This window comes from Camponotus floridanus, unplaced genomic scaffold (genome assembly GCF_003227725.1).
Source record: "Camponotus floridanus strain SB8 unplaced genomic scaffold, Cflo_v7.5 scaffold94, whole genome shotgun sequence".
NCBI classification, from domain to species: domain Eukaryota; kingdom Metazoa; phylum Arthropoda; class Insecta; order Hymenoptera; family Formicidae; genus Camponotus; species Camponotus floridanus.
Window position 1 is genome coordinate 559,775 of NW_020229865.1, and position 13,569 is coordinate 573,343.

Sequence of the window (13,569 nt, forward strand, 5' to 3'; positions counted from 1 at the left end):
TTACAGCATCATTATCATGGGTAAAAAGGTTTAAGCTTGCACATAATATCGTATCTAGAAAAATTACAAAATTTATAACAAAAAAAAATTTAGCGTCAGACAAAGATTTAGAAGCACGAAGCAAGTCATTTATCGAAAATGTTAAATCTTCTATTATACAATATGGAATTGAAAATGTATATAATTCGGACCAAAGTGGATTTCAATTAGAATTTCATTCCGGTCGTTCACTATCACCTATTGGTATTAAAAAAGTAGAGCGCATAGTACAATCCATATCAGCAACTACACATAGTTATACTATACAACCTATTGTTTCAGCTGATGGTAGATTATTATCGCCTCTGTTTATTGTTTTAAAAGAACCTACTGGAACATTTGGTCCAATAGTAAAAGAAACAATGTTTAAAGATAATAATATCTTTGTCATGGCATCAAAATCTGGAAAATTAACATCGCATCATTTTGAGATCTGGATAAAAGAAGTGTTTTTTCCAAATGTTGGACCAAAATCAGTGTTATTATTAGATTCTTGGACTGGTCATTGTCCTGATATAATTCAAAGAAACAAACCAGATTTTATAGACAATATTAATTTGTTAACTATACCAGCTGGAGCAACGGGAAAAATACAACCTTTAGATGTATTCGGTTTTCGTTTATGGAAAAATTTTGTTAGACATTTTTCAGATACCATCATGCTTTTAGATCTTGACGTCAAGCTTCATTCAAGAAACAATATTTTAAAATTACAATCATTAACACATAATCAATTTTCATCACCAAGGTTTAAAAATTTATTCAAATATGCATGGTATAAAAGTGGTTATTTAGAAAAGAAACCAGAAGAATTTGATACACCAGTAGATTTTTGTTTCAAAACTAATTTAAAACCAACATGTGATATTTGCGGTGAAATTGCTGTAATTTCTTGCGCATGGTGTAAAAAATCCCTTTGTATAAATCATTTCTTTCATGATCATCATCTTTGTAACCGATATCAACCATGAATATTTGTTATTCTTGTATGCAATAATTATGTACGGTATTTTATGTAATATTTCCATATACATATATATAATGACTTCGGAATACAACTTTATTATATATGATTGAATTTGTCGTTAAATGAGCTATAAGTTTTGTTATGAGACAAATTTAAAAATTTTCAAACATTAAAAGGGAGGGGGGGGGATTTCGAAAAATATGACATTTTCGACAAATCTGATTACATGATTTTGAAGTACATTAAAGACCATAAAACTTTTATTTGAAACTTTTGTTTATATCTCTTATCGCTCCGACGGTATCCGCTGAGAAATGAAAAAATCGATTTTTTTCAAGAAGGTGTTTCACCCCCTTAACGGCCGACTCAGCACTTATAAAAAAATACGTGTCTCCTATTTTGATCTAGACTACAACATATTCAAAGCTCATTAAAATCGGAGGGGGACACTTCCGACCCTTTCCTTGTAAGTCAATCTGAGAAACCGTTTCTTAATGCCCTGAAAATTTCATCGATTAATGGAATCGGATGCCGATCTTTAACTAAGTTTGGATTTAATGTTAATTTGAAATTACCGCAAATTCTAATAGATCCGTGTGATTTTATTACTGGCACAATTAGTGTTGCCCATTCGCTGATGTCAATTTTCTCAAGGTGTCGTAATTTAACAAGACGATTAATTTCATTTTCAACTTTACTTGTCAATGCAAACGGTAAATGTCTCGTTTTCAAAGCTACTGGCTGTGCATTTTCCTTTAGTATCAATTTAAGAGTCCCTTTCTTATATAGCCCTGGACCTGTGCCAAATAATTTCGGAAATTTTTTATGAAATTGTTTTGTTAAATTTACTACATCAATTTTATTACAATTGTTAACGTTGTTTGGTAAGTTTAATGGTAATGGCCACAAACCGAATACTTTAAGCCATTGCCTACCTATTAACATTGGCCCACCACCTATGGTAGTTGGTTTTTTCTCGAGGTCCTTCTTCTAGAATCCTTACTCTTAGCAAGTAATCCTACCCGTCCAGCCATCCCAAGAGTTGAACCCTCGGTATTGCCACAGGCGGATCGACGAATCATTCGGGCTTTTCCATCACGACAAGGTGGTGCACCATGGAGGAGATCTTCCTTTTTTTGGTAATTCGGGGAAATCCTTTATGGATATGTCACCCTAGGGAAATCGGGTAAAGATTATGCAGAAGTCCCGCCTTGACCCAATGTCGGTCCGACCGGTGTATCCGCTAAAACCTCCAAGGTGGCATTCCTAGCGCTGGGCAGACAGAGACTCGCTCATACTTGCTTATGCATTACTTCAGTGTCCCTGTCTGTAATTTTCCTTTGTGCTTGAGACCCGGCTACTTGTGTTATGTTACTGAATCTCCTTCCCAGGGAGCGCATTATTTACTTTTCCCTCCTTTCTCGCAACTGCTGCGAACAGATGAGAACCACGCCATTCGTCTGCCTTCCTCGAGAGTCCGTTTTTAACCGACCCGAGTCCCCACCTGAGCCGACTGGACTCCGAGAGAACCCGCACTATTGTACTCCCCCCTAGTATTGGAGGGGGTACTCCGTAGTGCTGTACTCCGTAGAGGAGAGGGGGTACTCCGCTGTGCGTACTCCGTAGAGGAGAGAAAGAGTTTACATCGCTCTTTCTCCCTCTACAATCCCGCGGCCTCCCTTAAGTGAGACTTTGTTCTATCGTCCAATTACGCTTTAGGGTGTAGCCTTAGCTTTCCCACTCTGTCCTTCCTGCTTGTAAGTCATTTCGGTGAAATAATTCTCATCAGGTCCCCCCCTTTAATGTCATCACCCTTGAGCAGGAAACGAAGTTCTTCTCACCTGACTTCTTCATTCGGATGGATGGGGAGTAAGGAGGCGAACTAGCAGCCCCTCCTCCTTCTCAATCTCGTTCTCTTCCTCTTCATCGCCATGAGAGTCTGCCTCCTGGCGCCTCACGCCTCGCGCCTCTCAGCCGTCTCCTTCTGGGTCATGACGGACTCGCAGGAAGTGACTGCTTTCCTCGCTGCCAGTCATTTCATGACCAAGACCGTCAACGAGAGGTCCTCTTCCGCCTCCATGGAAGGAGCCCCTAGAAAACTTTTTTTATTTACGAGGGTAAGGGAAAATGCGTTACGTATACCCGCAGGACCGCCCCGTGAGTTACGTGGGAATCCCCGGACGGAACGTGATCCAAGTATATCCACACTAAAAAATCCTCTCTTGCAATGCCTCATCGCCTTCGTAGCCCGCGCTCTGGGAACTGTTAATTACTTTTGGAGCGGGAACTGGCCTACGCCAATCTTCCCGCGCCCACTCATACTTCTCTTCTGCGTGGGGTTACTGTGCTGTCGAGGGTCCAAGGATGGAGTCTGTGAAATCAGACCTCTCCCTATGAGCAAGGATCTGATTTCACAGACTCCATCCTTGGTTCCCCCCTCCCAGCTCTTTCCTTCCCCGGTGAATTCTATAACCTTATCAAGGGGTTTGCCGAGAAAAGGTGACTTCGATGGGCAGTTGGGTTTTTCTAGCACCTTCCGATTACCTCCCCCCCCTTAATTCGTTTAGACGTAGGGCTCCCACTCTCCTCGACTGACGGTCCTATTTAGGGTCCATCACCACTGTTATTTGACACAATGGGGATATTAATATTTACCAAAAGGATCTTAAGTGATGTGGTCACTCTATCGCGTTGTGCTCTGCGGTGCCATTTCTTACCGAAAGCTAGTCGGAAGTCAGCATGCAGTGCACGCGAATATACAGTGCCCGACAAAAAAAGAGACCACCTTTTATTTTGTAAATTTTTGTCTCTAAAAACTATAAAAACGTAAAAAAACATTGAATGTTTTTGGCTCAAATAATTATTTATTAACTTTATTTTAATATTCATATGACAAAAAATAACATTTTCGTTAGAGTAATTTTTTTGGACTTTTTTTTCAAGAATGTTGCATTTTATACGTGGACAAAATAAAGAGACCGCATCTAATTTTCAAAAAGAAAAATGAAAATAAATGAACAAAAACTAAATTTAATATTTGGTGTGGCTTCCTTTTGCCTTGATCACTGCTTGGAGTCTTTTTGGCATACTTTCCACGAGATTTTGAAGATATTTCTCATCTAGTTCCTCCCAAGTTCTCCTCAGCGCTGCGAAATAATTTTCCTTGTTTGTCACCCCAGTTTTATCGATCTTTTCTAAAATTGATCATAGGTTTTCGATGGGATTAAGATCGGGTGATTGTGGAGGCCAATCGAGACATTTTATTCTGTTTGACTTGAAGAATCTTTGAGTTTTTATTGACGTATGCTTGGAATCGTTGTCTTGTTGAAAAACGAAATCATCTTCCAATCCAATTCGAAGTGATGATATCTCTAGATTTTCACGAAGCATGTCAATATATTGGGTTGTCCGGAAAGTCCGTGCGGATTTTTAAGCAAAATTCGAATGAAAAAATTTTGTTGTTAAAAGTTATTTCATTCTGTGATATATGCACCATTATTTTGCACAATACTTTTCCATCTTTCGGGTAATTTCATAATTCCTCTCTCATAGAAGTCTTGGGTTTTTTCGGCGAAGAAGCTGTCCAAGTAGTTTTTGAGGAGTTGCAAAGAAGCAAAGTTCAAACCATTAATTGAGTTTTGTAGCGACCGAAATAAATGAAAATCCGAGGGTGCAATGTCGAGGGAATACGGTGGATGAGGCAAAACATCCCAGCCAAACGCCAATAATTTTTGGCGAGTCTGCAAACTTGCATAAGGTCTGGCGTTATCATGATGAAAAACGACGCCTTTCCTATTGATCAATTCCGGACACTTTTTGGCGATTTCTATCTTCAATTTATCCAACTGTGAACAGTACTTGTCCGAATCGATGGTTTCGTTGTCCGGTAGTAGCTCATAATATACTATCCCCTTCCAATTCCACCAAATGCAGAGCATTACCTTTTTCGGATGTAAGCCTGCCTTCGAAGTGGTTAATGGCGGTTCACCTCGCTTGCTCCACGACCTTTTACGCTCGACATTATTATAAATTATCCACTTTTCGTCGCCTGTTATGATGCGTTTTAAAAATGAATCGTATTCATTGCGTTTGTATAGCAAATCGCTGATGGAAATGCGGTCAATACGATTTTTCTCAGTTAAGTCGTGCGGCACCCAAACATCAAGCTTTTTTACCATCTGGAGCTTGTTTAAATGTTCGGAAACAGTTGATTTGCCAATGTTTAACCTCGCTGCGATTTCCCGAACTGTGATCTGCCGCTCGGAATCGATTAAAGCTGTTATTTGGTCGACATCAGTGGTGACTGGCCGACCAGAGCGAGGAGCATCTTCAATATTCATTTCTCCTGAACGAAATTTAGCAAACCACTTCTGACACATGCGATCACTTACGGCATCTTCCCCGTATACGGCACATATTTTTTTTCGAGTTTGTGTCGCGTTCTTTCCTTTACGGAAATAAAAAAGCATTATGCATCGAAAAAACACGTTATTTCCTTCCATCTCTAAACTAATGTCAAGTAAAAAGTTTTTAATTTATTGGGATAATTAATATCACTAAGTATGCGTTGAAATGTCACTAATCAAAACACGAAAGCATTTGACATATCACATCGACATAAACTTGTAAAATTCGCCTTTGAACGACATCTATTGAGAAATCCGCACGAACTTTCCGGACAACCCAATATTTATCTGCCATTAATGTACCATCAATTTTTACTAAATTTCCTACTCCTGGCCAAGCAAAACAACCCCAAATCATAATACTGCCTCCTCCATATTTTACTGTTTGCTGCAAGTGACGCTCTTGATACTTCTCTCCGGATTTTATCCATACTCTAAGCCTTGTTTTCCGATTAAATAGCTCAAATTTACTTTCATCGGACCATACAACTTTTTTCCAAAAGTCAATTGGCATGTCTATGTACTTTATTGCAAATTTGAGACGTTTTATTTTATTACGCTTGTTGATAAAGAGTCGTTTTCGTGCAAGTCGGCTGTGAAAATTTGCTTCACGGAGTCTTCACTCAATAGTTTTATTTGATACATTCAGCTGGAAGTTCTTTCTAATTGAACGTGCCGTTAATCATGGATTTTTCTTAATTTCTCGTACAACGAGAATCATCTCGATCTGTAGTCACTTCGATTTCTTCCTCTTCCTGCTCTATCCGCAACAGAACTAGTCTCTCGAAACTTTTTCCACAGCTTTTGCACTTGAGTTTTGCTTACTTCAAATTTTGCTGCTATTTTTCTTTGCGAAGAACCTTTCTGTATATCTTTTATAATTAATTTTCGTATTTGTGCACAAGTTTGTTTTCTAGCCATGTTAACACGCGAATTTTCTCAGTTAAGAAACAATAAGCGAATGAAACAAACGCGTATTACAATGTCACACAACACAGTATATAAACAAAACACATAATTCGTCTAACGGAGAAAATAGAGTAAATTGCAGTGCCAACTAAGATAGCGGTCTCTTTATTTTGTCCACGTATAAAATGCAACATTCTTGAAAAACAAATCCAAAAAAATTACTCTTAACGAAAATGTTATTTTTTCTACTCTAAACGAAAATGTTATTTTTTGTTATTATATATGGATATTAAAATTAAGTTAATAAATAATTATTTGAGCCAAAAACATTCAATGTTTTTTTACGTTTTTATAGTTTTTAGAAACAAAAATTTACAAGATAAAAGGTGGTCTCTTTTTTTGTCGGGCACTTCACCGGCACTGATTTGATCAGCGAGCGGTCTTTTCCTCCATGGCAATCAGCTTTGCATCCATCGTGCAAGATACTAACATCACTCTGGAGACGCATATTACTGTGTTAAAAAGCAGCATTAAATGTGAGATTTGGATAGCGTAGTGGTCTAAAGCAGTTGCCCGAGGGAGAGGGTGAGATATCTTCCCCCAAGAAAGAAATCCGGCGGCTACGCCGCCGGATTCCAAACGCGGAGGGGAGCCCACGGTCAACCTGAAGTAAACTTGCTCCGCAAGTTCCGGGTTTCTGCCCGTCTCTCCAGTGTAGAAAAGGCCACTCCGGGGGTTTTTAGTGGGTACCCGGCGGGATCGCCAGGTCGCTGCTGAGAATCCCGGCAACGACCTGGCGATCCCGCTGATTCCTATAACCCCCATCCGATTTCCTTAGGTGAGGGTATCGATAAAGAATTCCCCCGGGTTATCAAAAAAAGAGCAGTTGCCCGGAAATCGAAAAACTCGGATTCGATTCCCGATCCAGCCATTCGCATCTCATATTTTTCTAGTCGAGTTTTCTAGTCACGAATATTGTTTTATAACAATTATTCGTTGGGCTGAAAAGTGTGTGAATACTCTCTTCACAAAATATTGCCACGGATGGATTCTGTCGCTCGTTGATCAAATGGACATGTAGACACATCCGACTTCCTTCCACATCCCTATCTTTACTGGTCTATAATTTTTTTTATCTCACAATTGCGACTCAATCAAAAATTAAAATTTTATGGCATTTTTTTTTTAAAGTAATAGATTAATAAGATTTATGTGTATGTGTGATTACACACACGCGCGCGCACACACAACACACACACACGCGCGCGCACATATACAGAGTGCTTTCTATTTAGTGACACAAGTCGACACGAGCGTCATTCTATCTTTTTTAGTAAATAACAACAAACAAAGATAGAATGACACTTGTGTCCCTAAATGAAAAGCACCCATAATTTTTAATAAAACACATAACAAAAATTTTTTTATTATAATTATATACTTTTTATATAGTATTTATATTTGATGTCATTTTAAATATAAAAATCTTATAAATTTATTATAATTACTTTTTGAAAACAAATTATTTTTCTCTGTTTAAAAGTAAAAAATAAAATAGAAGCTTCAATTTTTATTTTATAACATGTGTTTACATACATTAATTCTTAGAATAAATGATCTTGAGTTTCAAAATTTTGTTATAAAAAGGAAGGCAAAAAATAATAGAAACCAATAGAGATAAGTAAACATGACATAGAAAATTATTGTTGTAATTGCAAAACCATTTTTTTGAATGAATTAATTAATCATCAATGTTCTAATGGTTTCGTATGTATATTTTGTTATTTCAGGCTAAGTCAAGAGTGAAAGAGGTTTATATACAAACATGCATACTTCTCAGTCAACAGGGCATGCGAGATTGTGAACTTTTCGGCCTAGCAATATTGTCTGGTGAGTTGTAATCTAAAAATTTACCTTTTTACAAAAAGGTAAAAAGAGTTACGAAGTTCATGCGTCACAACAAATTAATTTAATATAATTTTAATATATATCCTACAAAAATATAATAACATTGAAAAAATTGCGCCATGAATGTGAATCTTATCTCGCAATAAACAGTTCCTTTTATTATTATTATCATCATTATTATTATCGTCATTATTATTATCATCATTATTATTATCATCATTATTATTATCATCATTATTATTATCATCATTATTATTATCATCATAATTATTATCATCATTATTATTATCATCATTATTATTATTATCATTATCATCATTATTATTATTATCATTATTTTTATCATCATTATTATCATTATTATTATTATTTATTTATTATTACAGGAAAATCATAAAATTAATTTTATAACGATGCACCCCGTAATGCATCCCAGCGAACACTGGCCGGAAGCCCGATGAACATCGGTCGGGCATAGGCAGAGGCGTGATGCGCCCATTTTTAATATTTAGTAACATTCGGGTAGGAATCGAGAGATCGATTATTGCGACACTGCCATCGGGAGTCGACACCGGCAGTTGAGAACCCGCGCTCGGCAGTCCGAACTGCTCCAATATTTTTACCGCCGCTCGGTGAGAGTAATTACCGAATACGCCGGCGCGGGTAATTAATCGAGTATAAAACGGGCTCTCGACAGCACAGAAGGACAGATCCTTCCGATCCTTCTTGAGACGCACAGATAGTTAGAAGGTAAGCAAAGCTATCGAGAAATCCTTGCAAAATTAAAAGACCAGAAGGTAGTGCAAATGCGGCCTTTACTAATCAATATCAGCGCCTTAGAAATCGCCTCCGAATCAACATTCGAATATTAGGCGTCGCGCCTATCACGAGATGGAACTTGAGCCGCCTCTGACGCTTGCTAGCGTCGCGACGCCGTCTGTAAAATCTACATCCATCGGGGAAATAGACACGTTTAAATAACCGGACTTTAAATCTCCGAACAGCTGAGACGTAAACACCGGACAAGAAACGCGGGCAAAAACACGTCCGACGGTCCGCAAAAACGCGAACGCGCCGTACTCGGAATCGTGCAATCACATCTTGCACATATTGTAAATTGCGTTATTCCGCGCATCGAATTATTTTTAGCCTTTTTAGCAAACTACTATCGAATTATTTTTAGACCTTTTTAGCAAACTACTATCTCCGCAAGATCCGTGACACATCCATCGAATTACATAACGTGGACGCATTGTTAAAGCGCGGTTTTCCACCAATTATAAACTACGGCAATTACTTCGCGCCCGGAGATCCTCCCGCGTTTATCGAATCTATCGATTACTTTACGCGCTTACACATACACACACGCACACACACGCACACACACATACATTGTAATTACACAATTCACATACGCATATACACGCACACGCATGGGAGTGGCTCATTGGCGAACAGTACAATTGGACACGTTGCAATTGCGCACCGTGCTATTAAATACATAAAATTGCGCATCATTCGATTGGACACGTTACATTTGCCCACCGTTCAATTGCACACAGTTCTTTTGCGCACAGTTCTTTTGCGCATTGTTCGATTGGACACGTTACATTTGTCCATTGTTCAATTGGATACAGTTCTTTTGCGCACAGTTCTTTTGCCCACAGTTCTTTTGCGCATATATACTTTTCCATGCAAAGGGAAGTTTTACATGGGTTTGCAACGGCGTAGGGGGGATGTGGGGGTGCAGTCTGTGCGTATACTTTGCAACGTAAACTGGGATTCCACATTTTATAAAACTGTGGGCAAAAGTAATGTGCGCAAAAGTAATGTGCGCAAAAGAACTGTGCGCAAAAGAACTGTGTCCAATCGAACGGTGCGCAAAAGAACTGTGTCCAATTGAACGGTGGGCAAATGTAACGTGTCCAATCGAACGATGCGCAATCTTATGTGTCTAATAGCACGGTGCGCAATTGCAACGTGTATAATTGTACTGTGCGCCAATGAAGGCTTCTCCACACGCACACTTTGTACATTCCAACACACAGCTACAATAAATACATTTCTTACACATATACACGTAATCCGTTATTTTATCTCCGCCACCTGGATCCACCTATTCTCAAATAAAGATTCCGCGGTCTACGAAAAACCGTACGTTACAATTTTAATTATATAGAAAAAAATAACTTATTATTATTGTAGAAAAAATAAAGACTAAAATATTCCAAGGTTAAATTAAAGAAAAAATAAAGACTAAAATATTCCAAGGTTAAATTAAAGAAAACACGCTCCAATTTCAATTAATAAGTAAGAGATGCGTTAAGGATTAATTTGGAAATATATTTCATAATACAATGAGATCGACCTTTTTAGCAAACGAACGAGACTGAGCCGCTTCATTGGAATACGAATATATATATATATATATATATATATATATATATATATAGTATATATACAGGGTGTATCAGAGCGACCGTATCAGGCTGGTATTTCGAAAAATACACATTTACTTGAAAAATGTTCCGGACAAAAGTAGTAGGACTTTAAGGGGCGCATTACTTAGCATAGTTAGTGTGACCTTGGATAGTGTTGTTAAGGAAAAATCAATTAAAAGTTTTTAAATGGAAACCCCTATTTTTGATTGTATATTCTTATAGCTGACCTCGAAAGCTTTCCAAAACACTATAATAAAGTATTTTTTCATTGAGTACTTTTCGAGTTATGAGGCTTGCAATAATTTTTTAATTTTACATAAATCGTAAAATATCTTGTAAAATATTAATTACTCGATTATCTTACCGTAATACTTTTATGTACAAAATAATGAGAGGAATCAATTGATGTAAAGAAAACACATAATTGTTTCGAAGAAAAAATATGTAATTTGCAATTAACAATTACATATTGTTTCTTAAAAACAATTATGTGTTTTCTTTACACCAATTGATTCCTCTCATTATTTTGTATATAAAAGTATTAAGGTAAGATAATCGAAAAATGAATATTTTACAAGATATTTTACGATTTATGTAAAATTAAAAAATTATTGCAAGCCTCATAACTCGAAAAGTACTCAATGAAAAAATACTCTATTATAGTGTTTTGGAAAGCTCTCGAGGTCAGCTATAAGAATATACAATCAAAAATAGGGGTTTCCATTTAAAAACTTTTAATTGATTTTTCCGTATCCTTAACAACACTATCCAAGGTCACACTAACCATGCTATGTAATGCGCCCCTTAAAGTCCTACAACTTTTGTTCGGAACAATTTTTCAAGTAAATGCGTATTTTTCGAAATACCAGCTTGATACGGTCGCTCTGATACACCCTGTATATATATATATATATATATATATATATATATACATATATATACATATATATACATATATACTAGGACTATAAATTAATTTTGAGGGATTTTTTTGTAAATTCAAGGCTTTATTGTGAAAAATTGTGTACATTATTATTTTTCAAAGTAATGTCCATCACTAGCCACTATTTTTTCCCATCTTTCGACGGATTCCGCGTCGAAAGAACAACTCATCTTTTGATGCTATCCACCAATCGATCCAATTTTTCGTATCTTCGTAAGATTGGAAGCGCTGCTTAGCCAGGCCATGTTCCATGGATCGGAACAAGTAGTAATCCGATGGAGCAATATCTGGTGAATATAGCGAGTGGGGTAAAACATCCCATTTCTGCGTTTCTAAATATTTTTTGACTACACGAGCAACATGTGATCGAGCGTTGTCATGTTGAAAAATTACTTTATCGTGCCTCTGCTCGAATTGCGGCCGTTTTTCCTTCAATGCACGGCTCAAACGCATCAATTGTGTTCGATAGCGTTCACCAGTGATGGTTTCATTCGGTTGAAGCATCTCATAGTACACAACACCAAGCTGGTCCCACCAAATACAGAGCATGAGTTCGAACCATGAATATTCTTGCCGTCGATGTTGATGCATGACCAGGCAAACTTCATTATTTTCTACGCTTAGGATTATCGTAGCGTATCCATTTTTCATCGCCAGATGATACGATACAAAAAACCCTTTCTTTTTTGCCGTTGAAGCAATTGTTCGTGAAAAATCACCGTTCAACATCTCTCGGCTTCAATTCGTATGGCACCCAATTTCCTTGCTTTTGAATCATACCAAGTGCATTTAAACGTTTGGAAACTGTTGTGCGATCAACATTCAACAATTCAGCAAGTTCATCTTGCGTTTGACATGAATCTTGGTGGAGTAATGCTTCCAATTCCTCATTTTCGAACTTTTTCGGTTGACCAGGACGTTCTTTGTCAACTGTATCGAAATCACCACTTCTAAAACGTCGAAATCAATACTCACATGATTTTATCGATGTATGTTCATCGTAAGTTTCCAACTGCACTCGATGACTTTCAGCAGCACTTTTCTTTGAATTAAACAGGAAAAGTAAAACTTCCCGCAAATGGTGGTTTGTTGGCTCGTAATTCGACACATTCGGAGCTGAGAAAAAATACGTTGTTTACACTTCAGCAAAATGACACATAATAAAAAGTAAAGCCTAATGACAGAGCTTTGACATGAATATAGTTACAGAAGTGTCCGATGCGATATAGCATAAGTTACAGCATCTATTGTAAATCTCTCAAAATTAATTCACAGTCCTAGTGTATATATATATACAGGGTCTACCAAAAGTGTGGAAACCCCTAAATATCTCGGAAAATATACGTTTTACAGAAAAGTGTTTCCAACAAAAGTTGTAGGGTTTAAGAAGATCTATATACTGATTCTATCAGTTTGACCTTGGATGGCGTCGTCAAGGTCAGGTCAAGGTCACATTGACTTTTTTAAATGACACCCCCTACATTTGATTGCATATTCTTATAGCTTAATTCAAGAGCTTTCCAAAACACTATAATAATGTTTATTTTTATTAAGTACTTTGCGAGTTATGAGGGTTGAATGATAGAGTAGCGCCGGTATTAACATTATCCAAGGTGTACTACATGGAGGTTACTCGCTCGGATTTGCATCTGTTGTGTGTGTGATCCAGCTAACTAAGGCAAGATCGGTCGTGGATCCAGTCAGCAAAAGCAAAGACCCAACCAAATTACAATCGAGCATTTAAAGACCTGGAAAGCAATCGACATAGTAAACAGTAAATAAATTTGTGGATGCTCATTTATCATAATAATTGTTCGAAATGTGTGTGTGTGCGTGCGTGCGGTGCGTGTATACAGAGATCAGGTTAGGTTGCACCAAACGATTGCAAATGTGTTTCAATGTGTTAAAGTAAATGCTGAAAGTGGCTGCCATTTACTTCCTGACAATATGCTAATC

The 13,569-nt window shown here is 37.3% G+C and overlaps 1 protein-coding gene across 1 annotated transcript in view; it reads left to right on the forward strand.

Annotated features, from left to right (window-relative positions):
• LOC109609933 (protein expanded-like) overlaps positions 1-13,569 on the forward strand; it is a 448,580-nt gene that overhangs the window by 213,508 nt on the left and 221,503 nt on the right. The window contains exon 4 of the mRNA XM_025415034.1: positions 8,112-8,211. Coding sequence (XP_025270819.1) covers positions 8,112-8,211 — 100 coding nt within the window. The remainder of the gene's footprint in view (positions 1-8,111; positions 8,212-13,569) is intronic.